General features: G+C 42.1%; 1 protein-coding gene across 1 annotated transcript; it reads right to left on the bottom strand.

Moving 5' to 3' along the window:
- Nucleotides 1-20: 20 nt before the first annotated feature.
- On the bottom strand, nt 21-27,119 carry ptpra (protein tyrosine phosphatase receptor type A). Its single transcript, XM_061069267.1, has 22 exons — nt 26,693-27,119; nt 16,292-16,338; nt 15,968-16,049; nt 15,420-15,854; nt 11,255-11,354; nt 10,918-10,991; nt 10,299-10,435; nt 9,464-9,554; nt 9,135-9,211; nt 8,983-9,019; nt 8,753-8,850; nt 7,271-7,390; nt 6,826-6,992; nt 6,600-6,735; nt 6,341-6,490; nt 6,115-6,208; nt 5,877-5,953; nt 5,632-5,766; nt 4,580-4,705; nt 4,299-4,450; nt 3,845-3,980; nt 21-3,513 (listed from the first exon to the last, which is right to left on the bottom strand). The coding sequence occupies exons 2-22, from the start codon at nt 16,310-16,312 to the stop codon at nt 3,439-3,441; spliced, it is 2,520 nt and encodes an 839-aa protein (XP_060925250.1). The 5' UTR covers nt 16,313-16,338; nt 26,693-27,119; the 3' UTR covers nt 21-3,438.
- Nucleotides 27,120-27,928: the final 809 nt, after the last annotated feature.

The raw sequence follows: 27,928 nt of genomic DNA, 5'->3' as shown, positions 1-27,928 counted from the left end.
TTATATAATTATATATAATTTTATATAATTATATATACATATATTCAAATGTTGAATAACAAAACACTAGAAACAAACAGGCAAAAAAAAAAGAAAAAGGATTTGCTTAAGACAATTATACCAAATTAAAAGTGGCCAAAACGAAACATCTCTAATACATTTCAAAATGGTCCCAATACAGTTCACTATACATCTTAAAAAAGAAAAGAAGAAGGGGGAGAAGAAAAGAAAAGAAGCAAGGCAGCAGACAGGAATGAAATATAAATAACCTTACTTTATATACAAAAGGGAGTGGGCCGTGACCACTGGGGGAAAATGGTCCAGGGACAAAGTGAAAGAGGGAAATATAGCGATGAGACGAGAGCGGTGAGTAAAGACAAGGGGCATATAAAGGTGTAGAGAAGAAGAGAGACGCTGGAGCCTCTTCTTCTTCAGGACTCCCTGTCGAGGGAATTCAACAAGCTCCACTGGGCCAAAGCTCCAGGAATAAAGGGAAGTGAAATGCATCAAAACTCCTACTTTAATTAGTTTTTTGGGGGAAATCAGACGACTTTTTGTTCAACATTTGGTTATCCACAATTGATTACTTATCGTGGATCCCATGTTCGAGTGATATGGAATGAGATGAAGCCATTAAATCAAGAAGTTTGATATTCAAAAAAGTGACCTCAATTTTCGTTTCATCTGCACAATCAAGGAATCTAGGGAATGTCAAAGAAAAGGATGACTGACCCAGTTTTGGTTTTGACTCTTATCTATTAATCAAACATAAAGGTTTGTCATTGATCTACAGGTGAGAATAGTACAGCCCAATGGTTCCACTACATAACGTAGATGGCGTTGGAATATAATTACAGTGAGGCACTTTTTTAAAGTTCTCTATAATAGCAAAATAGTGGATCTCGAGGGTTGGCAAATTGTCTCGTTGTTGAACTACAGAAAGACGGTGACCACCTGATCCAAATACACACAATAAACCCATATAATTTAAGCACAGAGAGAGAGAGAGAGAACAGCCAAACAATCCCCTCCTCTTAAAGACGCAGTAAGTGACAAACAAAATACACGATGAACAATGGCACCTAATTAATAGTGCGGGCACTTGTGATGCTTTGGAATGAAACAAGACCTGAAATGATGGTGATGATGGACAAACAGTCAACAATTTCAGTGACTGGTCAATTAGAAAGATCTGCTACTAAATGTCCCTGCAGGGGCCCTCACAGGAGGCTCGACCCGGGGCGCGGGGACCTGAAAGAGCTTCAAGAGTTCAAACAGATTTCCCATGTTTCAATATCAAGGCTAAATGTTCTGTCTGACCTCATTTGGTTCTGTACATTTAAGGGCTTTGCTTTTGGTGCAAAATAGTGCATGAGTGTTCAGACAATCAATTCAGCATGTACATTTCATGACGTCCACTCTCAATAAATTAAATCTGATTGTGCTCCTTTTAGTATGAGTAACAGGGAGCGTTAGTGTAATTTAGACCGTGTGAGTGTGAGGTAAAGTTTCTCCAAGAATGGGGCTATTTTCAGTTAAAATCTAGGTTAGAAAGATTGAAATATCTTGAAAACTCCTAAAAAGAAATAGAATTGTTTAAAATCACAGCATTAAAATCTGAGAGAGCGTGATATCTGGAGACTTCTGCGGCGAGGGATCAAACCGTTTGAACGCCGGTTCGCCTCGGAGATAAGCTCGGGCTCAATTTGTTCAGTTTGTAGATTTAAAAAAACAATCCTGGTGTCAGTCATTTCCTGAGCTGACAGAGTGGAAATTAGGACTGACCTGAAGCCCTGCGTTGGACTGACATCATTCATCTTTCATTATACAATCATAAAGGGCATGGCCTCAATTTAGAAGAAAAAAAAAAAACGCCGTAGTTCGAGCCTAGGCATTTAAAAAAAGGAATCATTGCAAACGTCACATGTCACACCTCCACTATTAAAAGTAACAACGCATCCATCTTTGAGGAAAACCTTAGAAACAGCATTTTGAATAAAAGGAAACATTCGCCGGCATCAGTGTTCATGGTGGGAAATACAAGAAAATCGGTACAGCGTAGTGATGTGAAGCCGACATATAAAACAAAAAAAGAGAGTTAATTCAGGCAGACCTAAAGGAAGCCCATAAAGAAAAGAAATGCATCAATACGATCTACAAGAAATACTGACGTGTGTCTGTAAACAAGGAAAAGAAATATGCTGGGTATATAAGATTTGATGATTTCCGTGATGCAATAGTGGATTTAGCTGTGACTGCTGTTTGGCTTGTCAACATGAACAACATCGCTGCTGATACTGTAACAGACCTTAAAGTCAAATAAAACTTGTTTAAAAGGTTTGACCGATTCTTCTCACTCATATTTCTTAACTGAACGGGGCAAAATCAAACAGAACCATTATTTCCTACTTTCCTGTTACAGTCCAGGAATGTGTTGGTTGCACTTATAATGTTTGGTTAAGTCTCTCAAGACTCCAGAGCTGCAAAACCAAGGGAGTGAGAGACTTTGGCACTCAGTGGGGAGAAGACAGTGATGTGAAAACACACAGTGTCCTCGCTGCCAGCTTATGCTTCCGCTCCAACAAACGCACACATACACACACACACGCATGCTAATGCTCCAAAAATATGAATGCTCTTGGTATCAAGTGTGTGTGTGTGTGTGTCGACCTGAGACTTTGCACAATGCCACAAAGATTCTGATCTCATCTTGTAAGTCGACTGAAAAATGCTTTTGTTGAGAAGATGCATCGAATTGTGTGTGAAGAAAAATGGCTCCAACTGTGTGTGTGTGTGTGTGCGTGATTGTGTGGGAGTGATAACAATCCACAGTTTGTCTACCGCACACGTCGCTACAGCGCGGCTCAGGCAACGCCAAAAAACGTCTCAAGTCTCAGTCCCTATAAAGAAACAATCCAAACATCATTACCTTGACTCTGGATTTTTTTACATTAGCCTCAAAAGCATCCAATTTATATTCATATATATTTATATATATTTATATATATACCAATAAAATACATTACAGGTGCCACCCAAAAATGCAGCCAAACTCAAAACTGTGTCTGAAACCAAAGTAATAAGATGCAACACAGTAAGGATATATACATATGGGGTGGGATGTGGTGGAGAGTGGGCGGTAAGGAAATAGGGGTGAAGGGCTGTATTGACAAGACCAATATTACAAAATATTCAAGAAGGCATCTCAGTTAATTTCTCTGTCCGACTGCACCGCCCGGTCCTCCGGGCCGAGATGTCTGTTCCCTTTTCCTCCGGGCAGTTCATCCCATCATCAGATCAAGTTGTGATCAGTCTGCTTTTTTCCCGTTGTTTTGAATCCATCAGATGGGAATATGGAGTTCTCTGCTTGGTAATGTATCTGGTTGTCGGTTCTGGTGCCGGTTCTGATCCATTCCTCTATGCCTCCATGGAACGTCCCTACTTGAAGTTGGCGTAGTCAGAGAAGGCATCGATATACTCCTGGACCACTTTGTAGCAGAATTCGTACTGCTCCTGAGGAGCGAGGGATGAGAGAAACCTCAATGTCAGCTGGAGCAAATCACTACAAACCCACAGGTGTAGCTCGAGCACCGATGGGCAAGGACAGTGTCTAACACTTCAAGAGAAACACATTAGAATATACAGTAAAACGTAAACAGATCATTGTTTTTGGAAACATTAACAAACATTCTGACACCACAGGGAGGATCCAAACCTCTACTCTAAATCCAACCTGTACTCAGACTACATTTCGGTCCTAAATACAATTAAACTCTTAATTTATTCCTTTTAAATTCATTTTACACATTAAAAAAAGTAATGAGTAGAAATTCAGAGTCCGTACCAGTGTCTGCACCATGTGGGGTCTCTGCAGTCTGAGGCTCTTGACTGTCTGGAAGACGTCCAGGATGCCCTCTGCCTTCACCCTCTCCAGAACTGTACTCAATGCACAGAAAGTCCCTGTCCGGCCAGCACCAGCACTGTAAACACACAAGCCGCCAAAATGTAAACACAAAGGGCTTTGTTGTAAGCGTAAATGTTAGAGAAGCGTCATAGCAACAGGTCAACAGGGGGCAGTTAAAATGTCACAAGGAAAACGAGAACAATTCTTTTGACGTGTTTTTTCCTGTGATTTAAAAGCTGCGACAATTTCCCAGACACACACACACAACTGAACGTCAGAAGCATTTTCATGTGGAAAAACAAATACTTTTTTATTTTATTTTATTTATTTTCTTACATTGGTTCTCACAGTTTAAAACAGTGTCTTGCTCAGTGAAGATGTGTGTGTGTGTTACCTGCAGTGTACAGTGATGGGGTGGTTGCCAGACTGCTGCTGTTGCTTCTGCACCGCAGCAATTATATTGATCATGCCTTTTCCGTCAGTGGGGATGCCCACTTCTGGCCAGCCATGGAAATGGAACTGACGCACCGCTCGAGCCTTGTTCTCCTGGAAATATGGAGTTTTAAAGTTAGACCTTCCAAGTTTATTGTTGATATATTATCTGTATTGGCTCATTTACACTTTAAAAACAGAATTACTGATGGAACCTGTATTATGAGTCTGCTCGTTTCTTACCCTGTTGTTGGTGACCAGGAGGTCACGCACTGTGTAGCTCTCGCTCTCCTCCTCCCTTTTCAGCTCGATGGAAATGTCCCCATAGACCACTACTCCATCACTGGGCCAATACTGAGCGCACTTCTCCTGTGGGAAACAAGATGGAGATGGTCAAATAATGACAACTGAACATTTCAGGGAAATCTTGAGACGTATACTATGTGTATGCAAGATGTTTAGTTTGCCAGATTTCTAGAATTACTATTAAAAAGAGAAATTTATTAAATCATAAATGAAATGACCAAAGAAAATCAAATTGGTTGCAACTTATACACATTTCCTGCCAAGGTTAGTGGATTTACACAGATATCCCCACTTTATAGCGCTATTGACTCCTTTCCAATTGTTAGTAGTTTGTTTGATATTACAGTCCGGGACCAGTAGAGGGCTCCATCACATATTTGCATAGTGGGGATTAGATCGACTACATGGTACCAAGTATATGACCATAGCCATGAGAGGCTGTACCCTCATGTTGGTCCTGTTGACCATTTGCACGGTGGTTTCTGCAACAAAACCAGTTCCATAGAAGTTGAAGTCTCTACATCTGATAATTGATATCTGAAGAATTCACAACAAGTTTGTCTTTCTGTGTTTTCTCCTCAGTGACTCATGTTCGATGTCACAAACGCACTGAAGACAGAGAAGCTCCCTCTCCCTGTCTTGCCACTGTTGCGTTTTGTACGATATGAAGAAAAAGAGTTTGCTGTTGCCCGCGTAGAACAAGAACAAAAGCGTTCATGGATATTTAGCGAACGCCCAAAAGTTACTTTAGTGCGCAATATAATGTTGCACTGAGAAAGTTGCAGCGTCAACATTTAGAAAACAAAAATAATGAAGATCATTTTGTTGAGATTATTCTCATGTTGTAATGACTAGTGGTATGAATGAGCTACATTTTGGGGACTTGCTTTTGTCCCCATAAAGAAGACAAGTCCTCATTATTTGACTGTGTAAACTGATATACACAGATTTCCCCACAAAACGAGTAGAACCTGTACCCAGACACATACCTGCCCTCTCTCCTCCAGCTCAGTGAGCATGACTATGGAGCAACTTCTCCACTCCCAGATCATCCTCCAGAAGTCCTCCATGGTGTGCTGCAGGGGGCCCTGGCTTGCCATGTACGAGTCCTTCTGACGGTAGCCCTGTGCCAAGATGAGGGAGGTTGTATGTTACAAAATAAACAGTGAGCGGAAGACTAACAACATTGCATTAATGAATAGAACCACTCTAATCCAGGTGCTGTTACACTCACATCAATGAAAGAGGAATTGACGTAGTCTGTGCTCTCCTCGCCTCGTTTGACTGGAATGATCACTCTGTTGAACTCATCTGTCGGGAGCAAAGAGATACACTGTCCTTGACTGAAGGAAGCTTGAGGACACAGGGACTATAAGTCTTTAATTTCATTACGTGCATCACGGCATACGTGACTGTCTGCGGACACAGCACTGTATAAACCCATGACAAACATCCACATCTGCATCACTCACATGGAATGATCTGCAGGACTCTGTTCTTCTTCATGTTGGCGGGCAAGTTGCCGGTCCTCATCTTGTCGTTCTGGATCTTGATGGATGTCAGTTTCTAGAAATAGTGTGGTTAAAATATTTATCTAATTTTCAAAAACAGTGACACATCCTACCAGAGTGAAAAGGTTTGATGCAAGGGGATGATGACTGAGGAGCCGAAAAGAATAACAATACAAACAAAACACACCTTGAATTCAGCCTCCAGACCACTGCAGCCAGCTCCAGGTGAGGGGGTGTAAAGTTTGGCCAAGTGGGACTCCAGAGACGTAACCTCCAGCTCTGTGTCTCCATACAGGTAGTGCTCTAACATGGCCTGGAAGATGAACACATACTGCATCTGTGGGAGAGAGGGAGAAGTCAAAACATCATTGCAGTGAAAACCTTGTTTCATTGCAATATATTTTCAGCAGTGAGTCCCAGGTGGAGTGTGTGGACATTGGACTTACATCAGTCTGGACCATCTGACAGCGCTGGGCTCTGATCCTGGTGACGAAACCAAACACGTCCACCTTCTTCTCAGCGATCATCATGTCCAACATGGCATCGATCACAATAAAGGTACCTGTCCTCCCCACACCCGCACTGACAGGACAGGAAAATAGTTCTTGTAAGTAATGTGTGGCATTCGGCAAAACCGCAAGATTAACTGGTAAAAATATATGATCCACTCACCTACAATGGACCACAATGGGCCCGGAGTACTGGGGGTTGCAGTTCTTCACTTTCTTGAGGAACTTGAGCATGCCAATGGGGGTGAAGGGCACTCCAAAGTCAGGCCAGCTGGTGAAATGGAACTGGGTGACGAGCCTCTGGGGCTTCTTCCCAGACACATCTCCCACCTACAACACAAACAAGCCAGGTCATAGACCAGGCCACAAGGGTTGTCATTTATGTCACTAGCACTAAAATTTTGGAAATCCAGGTGCTAGATTAACACTACAAGCTACACAGGAATTTCGTCAGCGGTGTTGCATCATGGGAAGAATCCTATCACTACAACAAAAGGTAGAGTTGGAAATGATTACCCCTGTTAGACATTTGGTATTAATCTAATGCTTAAAAATACATCCATAACAATGTTAGCATGCTAGCTGTATCAACAAGAGGTGTATCCTACCTGTTGGATGCAGAACTTGCGGATAGTGTAGTCCACCAAAACCATAGAGTCTTCTACGGATACACGGATATTCCCATAGGTCCAACAGCCCTGGTCCGGCCAGTACTGGGCACACTTACACTGAAAAACAAAGATTAACAACAACAGTGAGTACAGTCAAAACAAGTTGTGCTTTCCCTCGGCCTCCCGGACTGATTTACATGGGTGTTGAAAAAAAGTGCACTCTTTAACTAACTCAGCTGTTTGTGTTTAATCTACACCTAAAGAACACATGTCCTTTAGTGGTGTAACGGACCCTGTTCAATCCATGAGCCACATGGATCAATCCCCACTCTTCAGCATGCATGTAAACTGCAGATTAAATGCAGGTTAACATATTGGTGTAAAATACAGACTTCTATTCCTGATATTTTTTAAAGTTATTGTTGCATAAATAACAATCCAGAGATGCAGTTAAATCAAAGTAGTGAGGTTTTTACATGAGACAAGCAGTAGTGTGTTTACGTGAAAAGCACATGTGGATGCTGGTGAGTAGCCACATGTGCTGTTGATGCAACCAATGTTTTAAGTGAAGCCCCGTTTCTCCATGAACATAGATGTTTGTTCAGCAAGTTATTGTGGAGATCCGTCCTGTGTGTGGCTGATTAGAGAGGAGCAGAATCACTTGTTAACCAGGACCTGGGGGGTGTTGTTCTATCTTTACCTGAATCAGAAATCTCCTAGTTTTCCTACATGCTACTTTTTCTGTTTTATAATGTTGATAGTCTTTTCTTTTTATTTATTACTTCAAATTGGGTATCGAGAATCGTGGAAATTTCATGGTATCGATATTGACGACAATATCTTTGGTATCGTGACATCCCTAATAGCCTCACATTTAACGCAACCTCCCCCTAACTTATCTGTGGGGAGACCAGCACATAGGTCTAGTGATTTTGCACAAATTCGATTCACTCTGGGGCAGTTCAGGGGAGCACCTTAAAATGCATTTAGTTCCTTCTCAAACACAACAGGGCATTGTGGACGGTAAAAACTTAATTGATGATAGTGGGAGCTTGTGAGAGAGACAGAGCAACTGAGCGAGCACGAGGCAAACAGCTCTGCAGAGGAATCAATAGAGCTCTCTTATGTTATAATGAAAAGTGTAAAACTGTGGTGGGATAAATTAGAGTATGGTGGGCTGCTACAGACAGATAATTAATGGGAAACACTGAGGACACAACAACAAAGACTGTTTTTAATTTACTATTGTTCAAATTCAACAACTAAATACATTTATTTTTACTTTATCAAAACATTTAAGCTTGTTGTTATACTTGTTGTTTAAGTTCACTAATAAATAAAAAGATCCGAACCAATCAATCAACCGAATCATGAGTTTTGTGCTCTGCTGCACCCCTGATGTCCTTAAAAGCTCTTGTATGATGTTGTTAACAACAGCATAGAAAGAAAAAGCAACATCAACATTAGCCCTCCTCTTACCTCCTTTCTCTCCTTCAGGTTGGTCACCATGACAATGGTCGCTGTGTTCTGCTCCCAGATCATTCGCCAGTAGTCATTTACCGTCTCCTCCTTTGGCCCTTTGGAGTTCCCAAGACAAATCAACAAATCAAGATGAAAAGTGTTTAGAAAATAACCAAGTGGTTTGTATATTAAATGATCCACGTAGCACCTTATTCTCTGCTCCACTGCTGACATACACACACACTTACCTTGAGCTGCAATAAACTTATTCTTCTCATGGTAACCCTGCAAACAACAAGAGGGCAAAGAGACATGAAGTCAGGATGATGTGAAATAAGAGTCCACCGTGTTAAGAGCAGTATTGTTTCTTTTGAAGGAAATGTGCTGCACTTGTACTAACATTTATAAAGGAGGCGTTGATGAAGTCAGAGTCGGGGACTCCCTCCAGAGATGAGAGATGCACCCTCGAGTGATCATCTGAGAGAGAGAGAGAGAGAGAGAGAGAGGGGCAGAGAGATAATGTAAATGTGGAGGTGGAGCAGCACTTTAAGAAAAGTAATTTTCATAACACATGGTATATTATAAACCTCACTACTGTCGTTGTCTGTCTACTATCTAATGTTTACTGTGTATTACTTTAAAAGCTTGAATTAGCAGCATATATATATATATATCAGAAATACATAATGTCTGTTAATGTCAATGTGTCACGATGGTGTTGTTGCTCACATGGCAGGATGTTGACGTATCTGTTCTTTTCTTTATTCTCTTCCTTGGAAGCAGCGTCACACGAGGCCTGAATGGGGCAGACTGGCAGCGCCTAAACACAGAAAGAAAGAATTTAAGATACCAGGGAGGAGAGCAGACATGTGCATATCAGCCTCATATCTCTCAGTGACCTTTCACAACCGTCTCTGTTGGCTTCATCTTTTGATCTGCTGTTTATTTGGATGGGTGGCTGTGGCTCAGAAAGTAGACTGGGTCCTCCACTATCCAAGAGTCTGTAGTTTGATCCCTGGCTTTTCCAATGTATGACTTGTGACTTTTACTGCAATCATTCACTGGGTCACTATCAATCACTGGCCTAATTCTCCATGATGTCAACTGGTTATTTCAACTATTCATTCATCTATTTATATATATTTCAACTTTATAATCGTGACTTTATAGGTATTTAAATTAGTTATCCTTTACATTTTGCTAATTATTTCAAAGTTTTACTTAAAACCTTCTAGACTATCTCAATTACTTATAAATTCAATTTAGCTTATTATTTAAACTTTTTACATATTACTTTTTAGCAAACTATATATTATTTATTTATTCGTTCACTTAAATACCTAATAATTTCAATGGTTTATTACTTTTAGCCAACTATTTTAACTTTTTGTGCATTACTTTTAACTATTATACCTGTTTATACATCTGTACATTAGCTCATTATCTAAAATCTTTTTATTATTTTACTCTGTTAACTAGCCATAAAAAAAGAACTTCTCTAGGGTGCAAGTGAATCTTGGGCTACAGTAGAGTATCATAGGGTGTGTGCTTGAGTGTGCCGTACATTAAACTCCTCCCTGAAGAGTTTGTTGTCATCAGCCATGCGACGGTTCATTTCTTCCTCCAGCTTGTCAACAATAAGCGGTGGGTACTTCCTGTTGGTGCTGGGCGAACGAGCCAATAGTGGAACAGTCTGGAGCTCTGAGCAGGCGAGCAGGAAGGAAGGAGGAGGAGTGAGGAGTGCGGAGAGGATGGAAGGAACGGGAGGAGATAAAGACACAGGAGATGGGGTAAGAACATGGGAACTGGAACCATCTCTCATTCGAGAACAGACTTCATCTTTCTCTGTCTTTCTTAAAGATGCCCACCAGAGGGCGATGTGGGTTAACGTTGTAACATGAGGAAGCACACTGCTGCCTTGTTGGTTAGGTAATCACAGTGAACAAAAGCTTCCTCCCAACAGTCAACCAGTGGTATGTTATCATTAGGAAAACAAGATCGATCAAGTCTTATCAGAAAATAAAAGAGAGAAACAAGTTAGCTCAGGCTGGAGGTTTATATCAGCTGATCCAACGTATTACAAATAAATGACTGTTCTGTGAGGATGCAGCACATCTGCTGACAAATACAAAGCATAGAACACACACACAAACAAAAAAAAAATGCACATTTAACTCGTTTACCTGTATCATCCGATCTACCATTGGTCAGTCTGAAGGAATTTGAATGGCTTCCTGCCTGCTTGTACTTCTTAAACCTGCCAATCAAGATCAAAGTGCATATTAATACAGATATTCACACACCGTCTCTTTCTTACATACATACATACATACATACACACACACACACACATACATACACACACACCCACACACCAACACACACACACACACACACAGAGCTTCAGCCCCACAGCAGAATGCCAATCAGTCTTTGCCATGGTAACGGCAGCACCTTAGGCCCCTCCCCACAGGTCTCTGGCAGATCTTGTATAATGACCATCGACAGTGCATCACACACCTGAGCATGTAGAGGATGATGATGATGAAGATGATGACCAGCAGGGAGGACAGGGCCACCATCACAGCGATGATCGGCATGTCATCTGACTGGTTGTTGTCTAGACCAGAGACGGAAAGATAAAATATTTAATATGATTTGTATAATTCACCAAAACAATAGCAAGAAAGTAAAGACAACAATTGAACATGTGGCTCCATACTTCTGGAGCTGAAGCCAAATTCCAGTGCCATTATCAAATTAGTCTCATGTTACAGTTCTCCACATAAACTGGGGGTGTTTTATGTAAAATGTGGATGTTTTGTCAAGACAATTTTAAGATTAGCCACAGTAGATTAGTTATAAGGCTACAAATAAACAGTTCATGTCATAACCGCATATTCATGCATTCATTATTTGTTCAAAGAAATGTCTGAAAATTGTGAGAAACGCAAATCATTACCTCCCAAAACCAAAGATGATTTGATACATTTGACCAGAATTCCCATAACCGCCTAGTTTCACAATTATAGAAGGCTAAGAAATCTACAAAGTATACAACTGTGGTGAGAACTTTTCAAAAATGTATTCCTAACCATTATGGAAAATACGTTCACTTTCTGGTAGAGGCTGAGGTAAGAAGACTGATACCAACTTTATCTGTGTCTGAACGAAAACTGAGTTGTCAAGCCAAGAAATGTTTAAACACATTTAATTAAAGACATTAGATTAAATGTTTGAATTTGTAACTATTGGAATTAATCAGATGATTCCTGTTACTCTTTTTGTCATTTTAGCGCCATCCAAATGTTTATTTATATCTATTGTAAGATACAAATTAATTATATGAAGACTGGAGACGTTTAGTGGTGGGTTTCATTAACACAAGACAGATTTGCATCTAGTTAAATGATCAAATGTTGGTAGGAAAATAAAAGGTGACCTCTGCCTCTTTCAACACCAGCCTGTATGTTTCTTTTCGATAATGGTTGTCCACGTTAATATTTCAGTGGCTTTCAGAGGGGAAAACGCACACAAACACAAATGGAGAGTGCAACAGGCTGTCCTTTGGAGCGAGCAGATAAATCACAGTTTAACCGAGAGGGTTGACCTTCGAGCTTCTGCATCTGTGTATGCCCGAGATGACAGCAGCCAGAGAAGGATCGAATAAAGCACTTAAACATTTCAGACGTTTTGCTGTAAATTCTCCACAACTTAATCAGAGAGTACTTGTGAAAACACTTTCCTGATCCTGAGAGATTGTGGCTCTTATGTGATGCTTGTAACGGATTGTGTTCACACAGGCTTAACTGTAGAAATTAGACATTAAACAGGCAGAGTTATCTATTCTTATGCTACATGCTGTAGATTACAATGGCTGACCCATTTGTATATGTTTCCACCACGTGCATGAGCCGCTGGTTTAAGGCAGTCCTATAGTCTTCCTGGTGACATTTCACCGCTGCCACTCGCACAAAAGACACGAGATTTGAGCAACAACGGGAGGTTGGTGTCGCACAAAAAAAAACCTGGATGCCGTTTGTGTGATGATGAGCGGACTGTAAGACACGTTAGGTCACAACAAAAGGAGAGGTGTTTCTAGAAACCTGCATGGTGCCAGGGACAAAGCAATGACCAAATCAGCTGTTCCATGGGTCGACTCAAAATTCAAGAGAGCCCTAAACACTGCAGACAAAAATATGCTGCAAAGAATGCATCATTTGACTTCATGCTCCATATGCGATTTCAGGAGTGTGTGTGTGTGTGTGTGTGTGGGGGGGGGGGGGGTTGGTTTGGAACGCTGCCCAGATGTGTTGCATTTTCATGCCCAGTTCCCAGGACTTTTCCGTGTTCTCCCTGGGACAAGGTGTACATTGAGCAGAGCGGAACAACAACGGGCTGTGGGCATCATGTGGAGGTGACACAGGCCTGACTGATGTGATGCCATCTCGTACTGCTCACAGCTCTCCACACACAAGGCCCACAGACATTCAGTGATTACGATGTATAATAGAAATACCATATAGTGCAGCTCAGCAACATCTGTTGCATTTATGTTGACCAGAAGTGTGTATGCTTATCAAAAACTCCCTGATTCTCTCTCTCTGTGGTTCTATACCAGAACCAGTGACCCTCTCCAAGATCATTCAGAACATACCTAACATAACATAATTAAAAAAACATCTTCAAAATCAATGAGTGACATTTGATAGTGATTTGTGTGTCTCTCTATAATCATGTCATGTGAATAATTAATGTAAAAGAAAATGGAGGGGGAGTCATGTTTCACCTACAGGAATATAACTAGGATCTTCTGCACAAAGAGTCAAAGCTGATAAAAGTTTAGGATTCAAATCAAATGAGTACTTCCTTGAATACATCAAAGGGTGCATTTCATGAAATGAATATACACAGGACTCTTTGCTTTTACATTAAAATCACAGACACTTCTGACAGTGCCTTGGTCCTCCAGTTTGGATGGTATTCTGGTTCATGTGGATGACTGGTTTGAGACAGGTAAGTCACGTAAGGATATTTCCCAAACAGCTGCATCGGAGTCTAAAAGCAGAAAAATGTTCAACTATCTAACGTTCAAATATTAAAGGTCGGCTCTTGAACAGAGAGCTCACTTGCTTTTTCCGAGCTGTTGCTACTGCGTTTCTGGCCTACATGAATAACACGAATACACGGAACCCAAAAATAAAAGCATATACCATGAATATGTTATGTGAGTTATTCTTATGCAGCTTAAAAATGTGTCATGTGATCTGATGACAAGTAGGAAGGCTGACTGCAGCCAACATCCATTTAGATCAGCAGGAGGAACACTTAAGAGGGACCTCTATTATGAGGCCAGAGCAGCAAAAGCCTCAGACAGTCATATAAGACATGTTGGATACGTTTTTAAGACGATGGAACTGAAGCAACTTACTAGACTGCCATGACACAAAAGTCACAAGGTTTCTGGGATTACTTGTGTAATGTATCAAATCAAAAGTGAATAACAAAGAAGAAGAATCTCATCATGTCACAATCCGCAAATATCTGGGTTCTGGGTCTGACCAGTGCATTAATGATTTCCCTCACTTCTCTGACCCTACTGCTGGAAGCTGCTGCATCATGATTATAGAATCTCTTGACCCGTAGGTTTGAGGATTGCCGATATAATATTTTACGGACTTAACAATACAGAAATTGTTTTGCATTTGTGTTTACATTTTACACCAAAAATAATGCTATTGTCTTAATTCAAACTTTATATATTTTGTTTTATTTGAGTTTTCTTGTTGATCAGAGCTATTTATGATAAAGTTTATGGTTAAACTGTAAAATATCTTGCCACAATAAATTTTCTTTGGCATGAGGATTTGATACCACTTCTCAGGAATAATTGCCATTTATTAAAATATATATCGGCTGATATATCTCCACCAAAATCAATAAATTATATCGATCGAACTTTAGTCTTCATCACTACCTTTACCACCTGGCTCTCATTTTGGTACTTAAAATACTTTTTGTACTTTTGGAAGTATATTCTCCATCTTGTCATATGTTCTCAAATTGGAGGGTGTTTAGTTTTGTAAGGCATAGAGGTAATGATGTCTTATCTTCAACATGGCTTTCATAGTACTGTCTTAGCCACTAAGATTTACCTTTAGCCTCAGCGTACTCTCAAGTTGGGCCTGTATCATTGATTAGAAGGTCAAAACATGCCGAGGTGCACCACTGAGGTTATGTCCCTAACATCTAACAACAACTTCAAACGTACAATGAATATTCAACATCTTGTCCTATATTCGAAAACATCTTGCCACCATTTCTTTTAGTTATAATAATAAAACACTAGGGAATAAGGCGACATAACTACTACAAACTAAGGTAAAAAAAAGACGAGTAGAAGGATGATCATATTGGTTGTAAACAAACCAACACTGTATTCAACTTGCAGGTAAAACCCAAACTGAGGGCTCCTGACATGTCAGTGTTAATAATCCCTCTTGCAGATTGTGAGCACCCACTAAACTCGTGGTTAAACTAGGAATTTGTTCTGTAAGGTTAAGATTTCTCTTTGGAGATGAGAACAATGTCATAACTACTGAGAGGAATTATGTGGAAGTATTTTCACACTTAAGAGAAAAGAAAATATTCATAAGCTTAGGATAAAAAAGTGTCCGGTACTCACCCTGTGGGCTTGGTTCTGTGGTAAAGTCATAATCAGGTTCTGTGGTGGTCTCTGTCTCCACAGTGATTATATCCTCATCTGTGTAAGTGTCAGTAGTTGGGGTGTCTGGGGTCTCGGTTGTGGTGTCGTTGTCTCCCCCCACATCGGGGGGAGGAGGGGGAGGCTCGGTGGTCGGTGGTGCCTGAGGGGCATCAGTTGGTGGTGGGGGCGGAGGAATCGGTAACACCCTTGCAGTGGCATTGGGACCCACTGGTTCTATGTCCTCTCCATCAGCTGGGCTTGCGGTTGTGATGGTCGTCGCTACTGTCGTCTCCGGGACGTCGGCAGGGGCGAGTGTTGTGGCTGGGCCTGGGGGGGCGGGAGTGGGTGCGGCTGTAAAGTCGAGGGAGCGTGCGGTGGGGGGCTCTGTGGGTTTGGCAGTGATATTAGGAGGACCTGGAAAAAAAAACATAAAAATATGTCAAGGAGTGTTTCCTGCACATGTTTTGTCTGTGAACTTAAGAAGGAGAGTGAATGAAACCATTTGTAATGATGGACATGGTTCTTACTTGTGACAGGGACATGATCCTGGGCCCAGGCCCCGAGGGCTACACCCAGCAGCAGGAGCAGGGGACACACACCCATTCTGCCCTACATGGACAACAACATAAGGAACCAAAACACAAGAGTTAAAAAAATGGAAAATCAGTAACAAAAGATCGTGAACCCAGAAATGTTTCATTAAGACCATGAGATTAAGGTTTTATGTGTTATATAACCAGCTATATTTCTTCTTCAAACATAATCCCACATGCTCATTTTTGGAAGGTAATACACATCAGTGAAAATGAAATACTTGTATTATGTTAGCCTGCGTGTTACATGTTGTTTACCTGAAGAAGCGGAGTTGCCATCAATCACTCATTCGCACAGCGTTGTCCTAGAAAGGAAAATGGAAGACATTTAGTATGGAGGAGTTTTTCCACATGATGCATCATTTATTTCGAAGTAAAACTAGCTGTAAGCGACATTTAAGTTTGTATCCAGACAAATTCTCTCACTGTGTCTTTGCTGTCGGCCCCCGAGTCAAGAGACAACTTGTCTGAGGACATCATGACTCAGTGTCGTCTTTTAAGTCCCTTCTTAAAACACATCTACAGGAAAGCATGTCCTGATCTGATCCGATTTTTTTATTTTATTGTTTATTATACAAAAAGAGATATTTAAATAAATGTCACTATTATTTTGTTATGCAAAATACCTGCATTTACCATATGATATCTGGACGATGGTATTAGTTAACGGTGTTTTATTACAAGTTGATATAAATGGTAAAACGACAGGAAACATTGATGGAACATTGTAATTCTTAAGGTTACATTTTTCCAGTATCAGAGTTGACCTCTTCTTTCTTCATGTCATTATTCTACAATGAACATCTTTGGGTTTTAGAGGGAAACCAGGCATATAAGGACACCACCTTGGGCTCCAGAAAACTGGAACATTTTGTATATGTTTTTTAACGCCTTGAAACCGTTTCATCAGAGAAATTAGTTACGCTCAACTCACTGTTATCTGAGACAAAGCAGTCATCGCCCGGAGCATGACCAAAACAGAATTAGTGTCACATTAAAATTCCGGCAGTGACAGTGAATCAGCACTTAGGAAATCTTCTGCAGCTGATATGGGGATGAGCAAGTGGAGGACAGAGGATAAACAGACTTGGAGAAAGCACGATGGTGGCCGGGGGGGGTCTGTCCGGCTGACTGTAAATCTTTTGTACAATTCCAGGGTCCGAGGAAGGCTGTTGTCTCCCTGACTGAGCTGTGATAATCTCTGGACCTAATCCCATGGTCCTGACCCTGGAATAATCCAGCCCGTCTGCCTCTGCCTACAGAGATGCTCCAGCGCTGCACCCGGCCAAACGCTGCAGCGCTCCCGCACAGAAACTGATGCTTTACATCACGGATTATTGCATCAGTGAGCAGAGGATAAATTGGGCGCTAAAAGCTCTAATAGTGCCAGTTGCCAATCGTCTGATGTTTTGAACTGAGCTCATTCATTGCAGTGCTTACGCTCTGGTTTGAGCACAGCTCTATCTGGCTCTGACTGAAGCCTGAAATAGGGCGTAATGAGCAAGTTATGTGGTCAATGAGGCTTTTAACCTACAAATCCAATTGTTGCTCTCCCTCTCGCGTACATTCACCCTGCATCCACTTAGACAGCAATTGTCTGTTTCCAAATAACGATTCGTTCACCCAGAAACAAATTCTAAATATTCTCATATTTGCCATCCAAGATGAATGCATGAAAAAACTGGTTACAAAAGTTATGGAATGATAAAAAGACCAAAACAGTTTGCATGATTATTAAAATGATTGTGAACTGGTTTGATTATTTTCTTAGTTAAGATACTGATCACTCAGCCTATAAAATGCTAAAACGTGATGTCTTAACAATGTTTGTTTTAACTGAACAACAGTTGAGAACTTCAACAAGATTTGATTTACTACCATATATCAAATCTATCACCACAACCAGCAGCAAATCTCCACATTTGAGAAAGTGGATCTAGTCAATGTTTTTTGTAATTTTCCTTAAAAAATGTGTGAACTGCTAAAATGACAAATCAAAAGAGCTTCATAACCGTGGTACTTGTTTTGCAGTTCTCTAATATGGGCAACCACACCCAATTATGGTATTTTCAAATGATACATACAATGCAATGAATTTTTTTAAATGCGTTTCCATAATCAAAAGCATTGACATCACCCTGGATGGCCCGTCACTGTACCTACAGATCCTCCACATATCAGATTAAGTCATAAATCGCGGTGTTCCCTTTATTCCCGGTCACATGAACACACATTACAACCTCAAGCACCTACCTCTGTCACCCTCTCCTCCAGTTCTCATTAAAAACAGTGACTCAGCCATAATGGCCCAGATCTGGAATTGGTTCTTTTTTGTGTGAGTTGGTGCTATATAGCATCTAGTAAGTGTTTTAGGCTAAATTTGATGCGATAGACAGAGGTTACTAATGGGTATGTCCACATCAACCAACTGTTTTATTTACCTTTTCTTAAGAAGCATGACTCATCGTTTTCTGCGTGCCATCCAGGGAGGATGTGTGACGTGTTACTGCGTTGGTGTAAGTAATATGAGGCGCTCCTGTTGCTAACCGTCACTTCACAGATGCTGCAGGAGCCAGAGAGGGACTGTGTACACCCAAGAGAACAACTCCCCTAAGGTGCATCTTAATGTGTTTCAGCACCGTGTGCTTTTTTTAATGCATGGGATTCTTATTCTTTTCTGAGACTTGTGTTTTGGTTGGTGAAGGACATCATTAATTTAAGAGTGACTGGCCAAGTGCTTCTATTTGTGCCACTTTCAGGTTTTGTGCTGTCAGTACTTTCTCTTAAAAAAGACACTTGGGCTGATGGCTTCATATAAATCACATTTAGGCTACAATGGCTCTCCGTAGAGTGCATACCTCCACCAAGGCACATCAGTCCCCTTAAATTCAATCAAACTGCACCAAATTACACACACTTAAGCCATTCTCAGACATGAACTATGGGATATGTCCAGACAATGGGATCTGGACTTTGGACAGACTTTGCCTTTCACATATGTAGAAAGCAGCATGAAACTCTGAGATCAGATGCGTTGGCAACAAAATAAAAAATGTGCTGGAGGCAGGACGTGACATTTAAATTGTGTCCGGCACAGAACATCAAATCCCCAAAACCTATTGAATCCCGTTGTCTTTCCAAGTTGACATCTCTGTTGGTGTCTTACACCTGTATGGCACCTCTTTTTCACCTGTCTATATTTGTATTCCTTGGGGTTTTTGATTTCCTGTTGTATTCTCATATAGGATCATTCGGGCATTATCTGGAGTTTAGGGGACTGGCAGAAGAAACTCCGGAGAATGTCTGCAACAACTGACTCGGACATTTGCATGGTCGGCCCCTCCTGATAATTAAAAGGGATCATCCGGGGTTCAGTGCATGTCTGAAAGCAGCTTTGGTGGAGGGATGAGGACAGGGGCAGAACCCATTCAATTTTAATCCAGATGTGAATCAAGGAACGTTATTCTCCCTTTATTTATGTTTAATGACAAATAAACAATTGAAGTTATCAGTCCAATTCCTATTTTTTTTAATATTTTTCTACACTAAGAACTAGACAAATCTATGTAGGATAGCTGAGCACATACCTCTACCAAGGCTGAAAAGAGTGTCATTCTCTTTACATTACTTAACAGGACAATAAAGCATTTAACATATATCCACGGATTAGTGTTGGGACCAGGTTTAAATAATGCTCCTCATATGGATAATAAACATTGTGTAGCTCAACATTTCCCTTGTGCAACACCTTTGTTGACCGCACAAGACGTCCTTCCTCTCAGAGACAAACAAAGACACAGCTGGCAACTTATTCCTGATGATTTGATCTCATGCGTAACAAACAGATTTAATTGATGAAGCACTTTTTGACAAACCAGCCTCCTTCTCTATGATGGGTCGCAGCCAAATATTAGAAGTTTCTGCTCTTTCCTCACGCGATTCCCTGAAGAAGAAGTATGTACATGCCCATCTATTAGTAACTGAATGGAGTCAAAAGGTAGTCATGCAGCATCCCATGCTGCTGTCCTGACTTTGGGCTTGTGTTGTGCAACCATGTGAATATTTTGAAGACAAGGCAGAGCACTTAGAGCAAGCCCTTTCACAGCAGCCACAACTGGGGATGAGCTGGCCTGTGGCAAAGTGCAAAACTGCCACCGTGACAAGCAACAAGCTACAAAAATCAGTGGTTTACCCGGAGGGAATAAGTAACAGCATAAAAATGTGACAGGATGTTTGTACACCTTCTGAGGAAAATCGAAAAAATGACTAACGCTCTTTAGCTCCCCTCAGTAATATTAAAGCTAGCAGTGTAATAACCTACTGGACTGGCTTCAATGACACAAGAACAACAATAGGGCTAGGTGTGGTTTGACAAATCCTAATACCTGTTGAGTAACAACACACATCTTTCCATAGCATAGGGCACCAAGAGATGTCAAATATTTATTATGGAAAAGTTTCAAGCTTGTTCCAGATTTTGACCTGCTCTTTTTTTGCCCCTGCTGTTTGTTGCTTTGTTTGTCAGAAGGATTATGCAAAAGCTACTGAATGGATTTCCACCTTGGGTAAGGATGCGACAAGGGCCAAGAAGGAACCCATACAATTTTGCCATGGATCCGGTTTGGGGGCCGATCGAGCTTCTTTTTCCCTTTAAATTTAAATTAAGTGCAAAACAGCTAAATACACTGCCAGCTGATGTGCTTAGCATGGCGTCACACAAGCAGTCAAACATGGTTTGCTTTCAAATGTGTCCTGTGTGTCACTAGTTCCTTCGTGTTCCTCCATTTACAAATAATTGTTTTCAAACATCCATGTCAGAATCACCACACTTTGGACTGAGTCAAGTTTGAGGTAGCTACCATTTAACTTTGGGCTAAAGTAACCAGTTACCAGAGCAACAGTGTTCCTGTCAGATTAAATGTAATGTTAACTTGGCACATGGATAACATTTTTCAGTAAATAGTTTTGGAATGAAATGAGGTATCAAAATCTGCATTGTGATTTGGTCCAGTAGGAACCAGCTGTGTTAGAACCGGTGCCTGGTTGAATTGAAGGAGACGGCTGGGCCATGGTGGAGGTATCCACTCGACTGAGGGCCTAGTTCCTTTAGTTTAAACATGTTGGATTTGGCTGCATCTGAACAAGCACGCTTGAAAGACCTGAAAAGAAAACCTGATCATCTTGCCAAGTGTTTCTTAGTAACACACAAAAAAGCAATACAAAGAAAAGGGAGAGATATGTTTCAGAAACAGGTTCATGACATACATTTGCAACAATGTACACAGCTATTTCACTACATCCATTAATTTAAGACAACAAAGTGATTGTTAACATCTGCTTCATGTTGTGTCCAAGTCTGCAGCACTGTGCAGAACTGGCTCCCAGCACATGCAGGCTGCAAGCCTGCCCAAGTAATGAGGACAGTTGTCTCTCTGCCTGTGGCCAACTGCAGACCTCATAGGGTTGAAATCGCACAGTTGTGAATGGGCCGAGCTGTTCCCATGCCATTTCATTCACACAGTGAAAGGAACACTTATAGGTGGAACATAAAGGAAGTCCAATTACATCTCCATGACAACCAAAGGCCAAGACCTGCGATCAATGCAAGGTAGTCATTTAATATGGAGAGTTGCCGCTCAAGTCTGTGGATTTCACTGATGCTTTTGCGACCTTAGATGAAGAAAGGAGTATCTTTTTTGACTTTAATGAAAAGCTCAAGATGGAGATGGATTTTTTAAGGTTATCTAAACGGAATCTCAATTTGGTTTGTGTTGTTTAAACTAGATTTGAATGAAACCCAAAGACAAGAATTACAGTAATCCTCTGTTGTGATATTGTTCTAAATATCAACAACTCTTCTTGATATTTACAGGAGACACAATAATGCGGAAGCTGGACACCCAACAGGCCTGGCTGACATGACATCCATAGTGGGGATCGAGCAGGCTTCATGCAGGCCCATATTTCCCGCTGGCCGTCTACAGAGTATCCCACTTCACTACACGCTGCAGCGCTAGATAATGCTTTTCTGTCTGTCTCCATTCATGGCATATTAATACTGTTCCTGTGTCTTGAGAGGGAGGGAGGGGTCCGGGGCAGCAGGAATACTGTGAATGCTTCTCTTCACAGGAGACTGAAGTAGGCCTGACTCAGGGCCGCTAGGACTCTTGCTCTAAAGCAGACCACAGATTATATGTCCCCAGTGCCACATACAACAGCCACAATCCTCTGGACTTCCCTTTCTGAGGGATACTACTCCCTACTGGTGTGGTTTATGTTCCTGTTGGCTTCATTCATGAGCTGGTGAGTTGATGAAAAGATGAAGGGATGCATGGGATTACTATTCTAGCTAATCATACAGGCAAGAGTGACCACCGTGTCTGTTATTAAGCCTGTAATGATGATTCGGTTCCATCAGGCTGGACGGATCAAGAGAGCTCAGTGTGCGAGTCAGTGAAGCGCTGCTCCGTGTCTGCCTCATTGTGGGGTTTCTCACAGGGCATGCCAGGGGCCTCTCAAGCTTTCCCACATTGGACAGAGAGGATGTGGAGGCGCAAAGCATGGCCTCCCCACAGAAGCCACTGCGACCTTGAAGCATGGTGTGGGGCCAAAGGGGAAGCTCAAGAGCCACAACAAAACCTGACTCACTATCAATGAGACTGAATTCTGCATCCAGATTGCAGCTGAGACCGGGCAACAAACTTCAATGCTTTTCTCTGTCCGACTGAACTGTTTTTAACACTGCTGTGGGTCACTTTTTTTATTGTGTTCTTTGTTTTACACTTTAAAAAGACGGTTCCCTGATTTGTCTAACAATTGATTATTTTGCAATAAAATAGATATCTTTTAATGCAATAAATAAGTGTAAGAATCAGATGCATCGAATTTGAATCGGTTTTATATCTGTTAGGCAATGATGAGTATTCTCCAGGTTCTTGTCTTGTATGAATTTCTAATTCATAAAGAACCAGTACCTGATGACAAATAATGTGGTAGAGGAGAAGGTGCATTTACTTTTGAAATGTGTATTAGAAGAATTAAGAGGCATCAAATGTAAATATTCATGGAATGCGCGTCAATTGTCGATGTGCAATACTTGAATATGTGTTCTCTGTTACATAAATCGACTAATGTTAGCATTGAAAGGCTATCTAGATTTACATTTGACAGGAAATCACAACGCCGGAGCAGCGTAATGTCCAAACTGCACTTATATTCTTTACTTTACAACAGGTTCCCATATCTAAAGTGACCATCCTTCTGCCCTGGAACCCTCCTCTTCCTCTGACAGATAAGAAGAAATCCTCTAAGGGTGAACTTCACAGCAGTGCCAGCACAGTGCTTCTCCAGTCTATTTTCATGTGGTGCGTTGAAACAATGCTCGGGCATGTTGACACGTTCTTTTGACATTTTTGAACAGCCAGGGCAAGAAAGGTTTCATCGTGTTGGAGGCCGATGCCAAGGGCAAATATAAATATTTACAACAAAGGCTCTCAACTGGTTTTGGATTCAAACTAAGTTTGACCTCAACTGTGGTGGCATTGTTTGAAGAAAATAGCACATCAAAGTGTTTCTGCAGGTTGGAGAAACGGACTAAAATACAACATAAGATGATTGAATGTGAGAAAATCTGCATTTCAAGTCCACACACAGTGAATTTGTGGCCACATTAATGTTTCTGAGACGATCTGTATAACAAGCACGGAATTTATGCACCTCTAGATGTGGTGCAGAGAGAGGTGAAGCCTAATCCTGTTAATAAACATACTTCTGCCAAACCCACCGGCCCTCCGTCTATCAGTCCAACATTTAGCACCCCCACCCCACCTTACAGCAGCAGGGGAAAAGGTGCCCTTATAAAATGAATGCTGAGGAAGGACTTTGAAAGATTTCAGTTTACCTGGAGCAAACATGAATATCACGAGATTAAAGAAAACTCTTATACATCTAAAATGCTTCTTAAATACTGAATCCGGTTGAGTCTCTTAAATCCACTGAAGGGACATAAACTTTGATCCATATCCAACAAAGTCATTATAAACCAGGAGCATCAATCGTGCCACATCAGGAGGATGAGAGACAAAGATTTACTCAGTAATTTGAAGAGATTGCATCACGACTCCTCCACATCCACACAAAGACAGAACATAACTGGATGATTCCTGGGGAAGTCTTCTCCGCCAGGCGAGGTTTTTCATTTATGAATTCTTAGTCATCACATAGGTTCATTTCCTGCGCTGCAAAATAAATGTCATTACAGTCCAATGACATATCACACGGAGCTGCAATCAAGCTCCATAATGCTTCATAATCCCCTAAACGTCACCGTGTTTATCCCGTCAGGAGGCTGAATTACAGTGCTCGTCCGCAGTGGAATGGTGGAACAGGTGGAAACAAAAACACACCTCCCACCCCACCCTACTCATAATATTGTGTCAGTTCCCTGAAAATGGGGAGATTTCACAGCACAAAGTTAATCTAAAAGACCCACCCGTCAAAAACATCACGCAAAAGTTCCAACAGAGGCGATTTCAAGCTGTACTTTATTCTTATTTTTGGAAACTAGGCCGAACATGAAAAGTGTGGTGTGAGCATCACTTGAGCACCTCTGCTAAAACCCCTTTCAGGATCCCAAGACAGAAATAACAGCTTTCTCTAAAAATAGGCAGGAGAAGATATGGACAGAGCGAGCATGATGATAACAGGTCTGCCTTTCTCTGCCATGTTGCCAAACCACTCCTCCCACGGTGTCATGAGATGGGGCGGCCTGACAACCAGTTTGTTGGACAGTGGTTTAGGACAGAGGGGGAACGTGTGCAGGCCTGACAGGCAGAGGTCAAGATAGGCCTGTCGAAAATGCCTTTGATAATGCAGAAAACACCAGGCTGGGTATCGACGAGTGAGCAAATCTTTGTGCCAATTCCCATACCACGTTTTTAATGAATTCTTTCGCACAGATAAAACTACAATTTGTTTCCCCACTCCAAACCAGCAGCAGCACTGTACTGCCACTGGCAAGTGCTGAGATTTCTGATAGCATTAGCCAGAGCTAGCTAAAATGTAAGCAGATTGGTAATATTTAATGCTGGAATGTCCCACAAGTAAAACAGGGACGTGTACCGTATTCAAGAGTTACACAGCTATTATAAAAGGAAGTAATTGGTGTGTATTCCAAGTTTTATTTATTTGAGTTGTTTTTCTGTCACAACTGTCAAAATAGATCGTTACCAAAGGTTTATGGCATTTATTCTCTGTATGCATTTGCTTTTGAAAGGGTTTAGTCTGAGCCAGGCCATACAACAGCATCACGCCCCTACAGGGTAAGTAGGATGCTAATAGTTTATTTGTATTTTTAAATGCACTGGTATCTGATCGGTAATCTGTATCGGCCGACATGCAAAGTCCAGGTATTGGACACAGGAATGAAAAAGTGGTATTGGAACATCTCTACCTCCTGGTACAAGGTGAGGCGACCACAACGGTTGGAGCCTTAGTTTTCTCGAATGAACCTAACATGACACAAGGGCACATGTGAGGAGGAAGGCCTGTGGTGCAAAGACACTGAAACAGAAGTATGGAGGATATGTTCTGCAGCTCAATGAATCCAGATGGGACGAGTCAAGCTCCATGCAGACAGCAGACAGCATGCAGGTTTTGGGGGGTTGAGATATGACAAGCCAGGCTCTGCCAGGCCTCCTCAGCGTGTGTGATGGATCGCTCTCCGGCCTTTAACATGACTTTTCCTAGAGCAGAAATATTTTTGTTGTTCCACCGAAGCAGCGGCAGCAGCATCCATTCATAAATATGTTAGTTTCCGAGTCCCCCTCCACTATCCCTCTTGGCACATGTCAAAAAAAGGAATAATCCATGTTCTTACGAGAGGGGAAATCAAGATGAAGGCAAAGTCATGAAAACAAAATCTCAACACCCACAAGATTGAAATGGTATGCTCGGTTACACCCAAGACACACACACACACACACACACACACACACACACACACACACACACACACAGGAAGAGGGGAGAATATTAATCATTAAGAAGAGAAAAAAAAACTTTGGGAGAGGTTGTGTGGAGGGGGGGAATACACACTGCTGAGACTCCGAGGAGCAACAACACAAAGCAGCTGCTGTGATTTGACAGACCATACGTGTTCAGAGTTAGGGGGGGGGCGACCTAATTCCTGTTGTGCCCCCCCCCCCCCCCCCCCCCCCCTCTACCCATCCAGCGAGCTCCCCACCCTCCTCTGCGTGAACGTGTAATAACAAAAGCGTTGATCAATAAAGTGTACTTTCCAGAGAGGCAGGGGCGACCTGGACCCCCCACCCCTCACAGCCTTTTGTCCCACTGCCAGGGACACACACACCCGAATCAAAGCCCCCGACTTCTCCAAATGACCCTTTTTCCTACAGAGCCCCCCCCCCCTAAAAAAAAAAGGGAGAATCCCTCCCTGCCTCCGAGCGACTTGTGAAATGTTCCAACTCCCGAGCTCCTTGCACAACAGTGACGGTGGAGATGTGAGGTGGGGGGGCGACCTGTGTGTGTGTGTGTGTGTGTCTGTGGGTGACACCGTGTTAAACATGCCGCCGCCACAGCGACGTGCTAACAAGTGGGATCCGGTGGCTCTGCGCAACACAAACAAGGGGAAAAACTCACCACAACTCCCGAAGCTTCCGAGAGGAGCTTCAGAGACAAAGTGACGCCCGGCTGGGGTCTGTCCTCCCGGGTCTGTCCTCCCGGGTCTGTCCTCTCGGTGTCTCCCAAGCCTTTTCAGCCCCGGCCCCCGTCTCCACACCCCAGGAACCGAGAGTGAGCCAGCGGGGTGGGTGGTGGGGGGGACCTGGGTGAGCCGAGGAGGGAAGAGCGAGAGCTGGGACACACAAGTCACACACACTCCGCGGTGTGCTCGTCCGCCACGTCCAGGCAGGGAAGGCTCCCCCCGGTCCGAAGAGTCCTCCGCTCGCCCTCACGCAGCGTCCCCTCAGCTGGGTTCCTTTCTCCGGCCTTCCTGGGTAATGAATCCCACGGTTCTCTCTCCGCTGTATCCGGGCGCGTCGGCCGACTGCTCTAGTCCGCCATGTTGTGTGTGTGTCTGCGGAGGAAGAATGGGAAGCAGCGGATTCCCAGGCCCCGTCTCTTCCCAGCGCACGTTTCTGCGCGGCCCACAGCGACACCCACCGGGCCAGATGAGTATTACAGCAGGCCCAGACTGTGCAGCTTCCCCTCACACTGGGTCATCTGAGGGGTCCATGATGATGGTGGGGCCCCCACATACCCCATCACTTTAACATTTTATAACTATTGAATGTTTAATATTGTATTGCATTAAAGTACACCACGTGTACCCCCCATACAAAGACACACACACACACACACACATATATATTTAAAGCATTAACCACCTCACTAGGCTGCCAGACTGTCACCACTGCTGCCTATGTTCATCCTCCTTAGGGCCCGAGCACTGACAGGCACTGACAGACAGTGACTATTGAAATTGTAAGGATTATTATATTGTTTGTCAGACAAATTAATTGGCTTTTTGAGGGCTTTAACATGCTCAAATTCTTACCAAAATTTGTAGAAAGTCAGAAAGTGGTGAAAATTTACGTATTCTGGAGTTCTGGAGATTCTTATTTTCAATGGGCGTCTAAAAATGGCTCAACGGTGCCCCCCGAGAACCCTGGAACGCATTCACATTGACCGTTCTTCACAAAAATCGATACATAGGTGTATCATGAGCAGAAAAACAAACAAGTCTTGAGGTGCAATTTGAAAAACGCAACTGCTATTTTGCATTTAGTGGCTATTTTGGCCATATTCCACATTTAACTTTAATTTTAAAAAAAAATGTATTTGCACATCCTGCGCAGAATTCATTTAATTTAATTT

This window comes from Limanda limanda, chromosome 4 (assembly GCF_963576545.1).
Source record: "Limanda limanda chromosome 4, fLimLim1.1, whole genome shotgun sequence".
In the NCBI taxonomy this organism is placed as follows: domain Eukaryota; kingdom Metazoa; phylum Chordata; class Actinopteri; order Pleuronectiformes; family Pleuronectidae; genus Limanda; species Limanda limanda.
The sequence above is the reverse complement of the archived record's forward strand: the minus strand, read 5'-3'. Positions and strand labels throughout refer to the sequence as shown.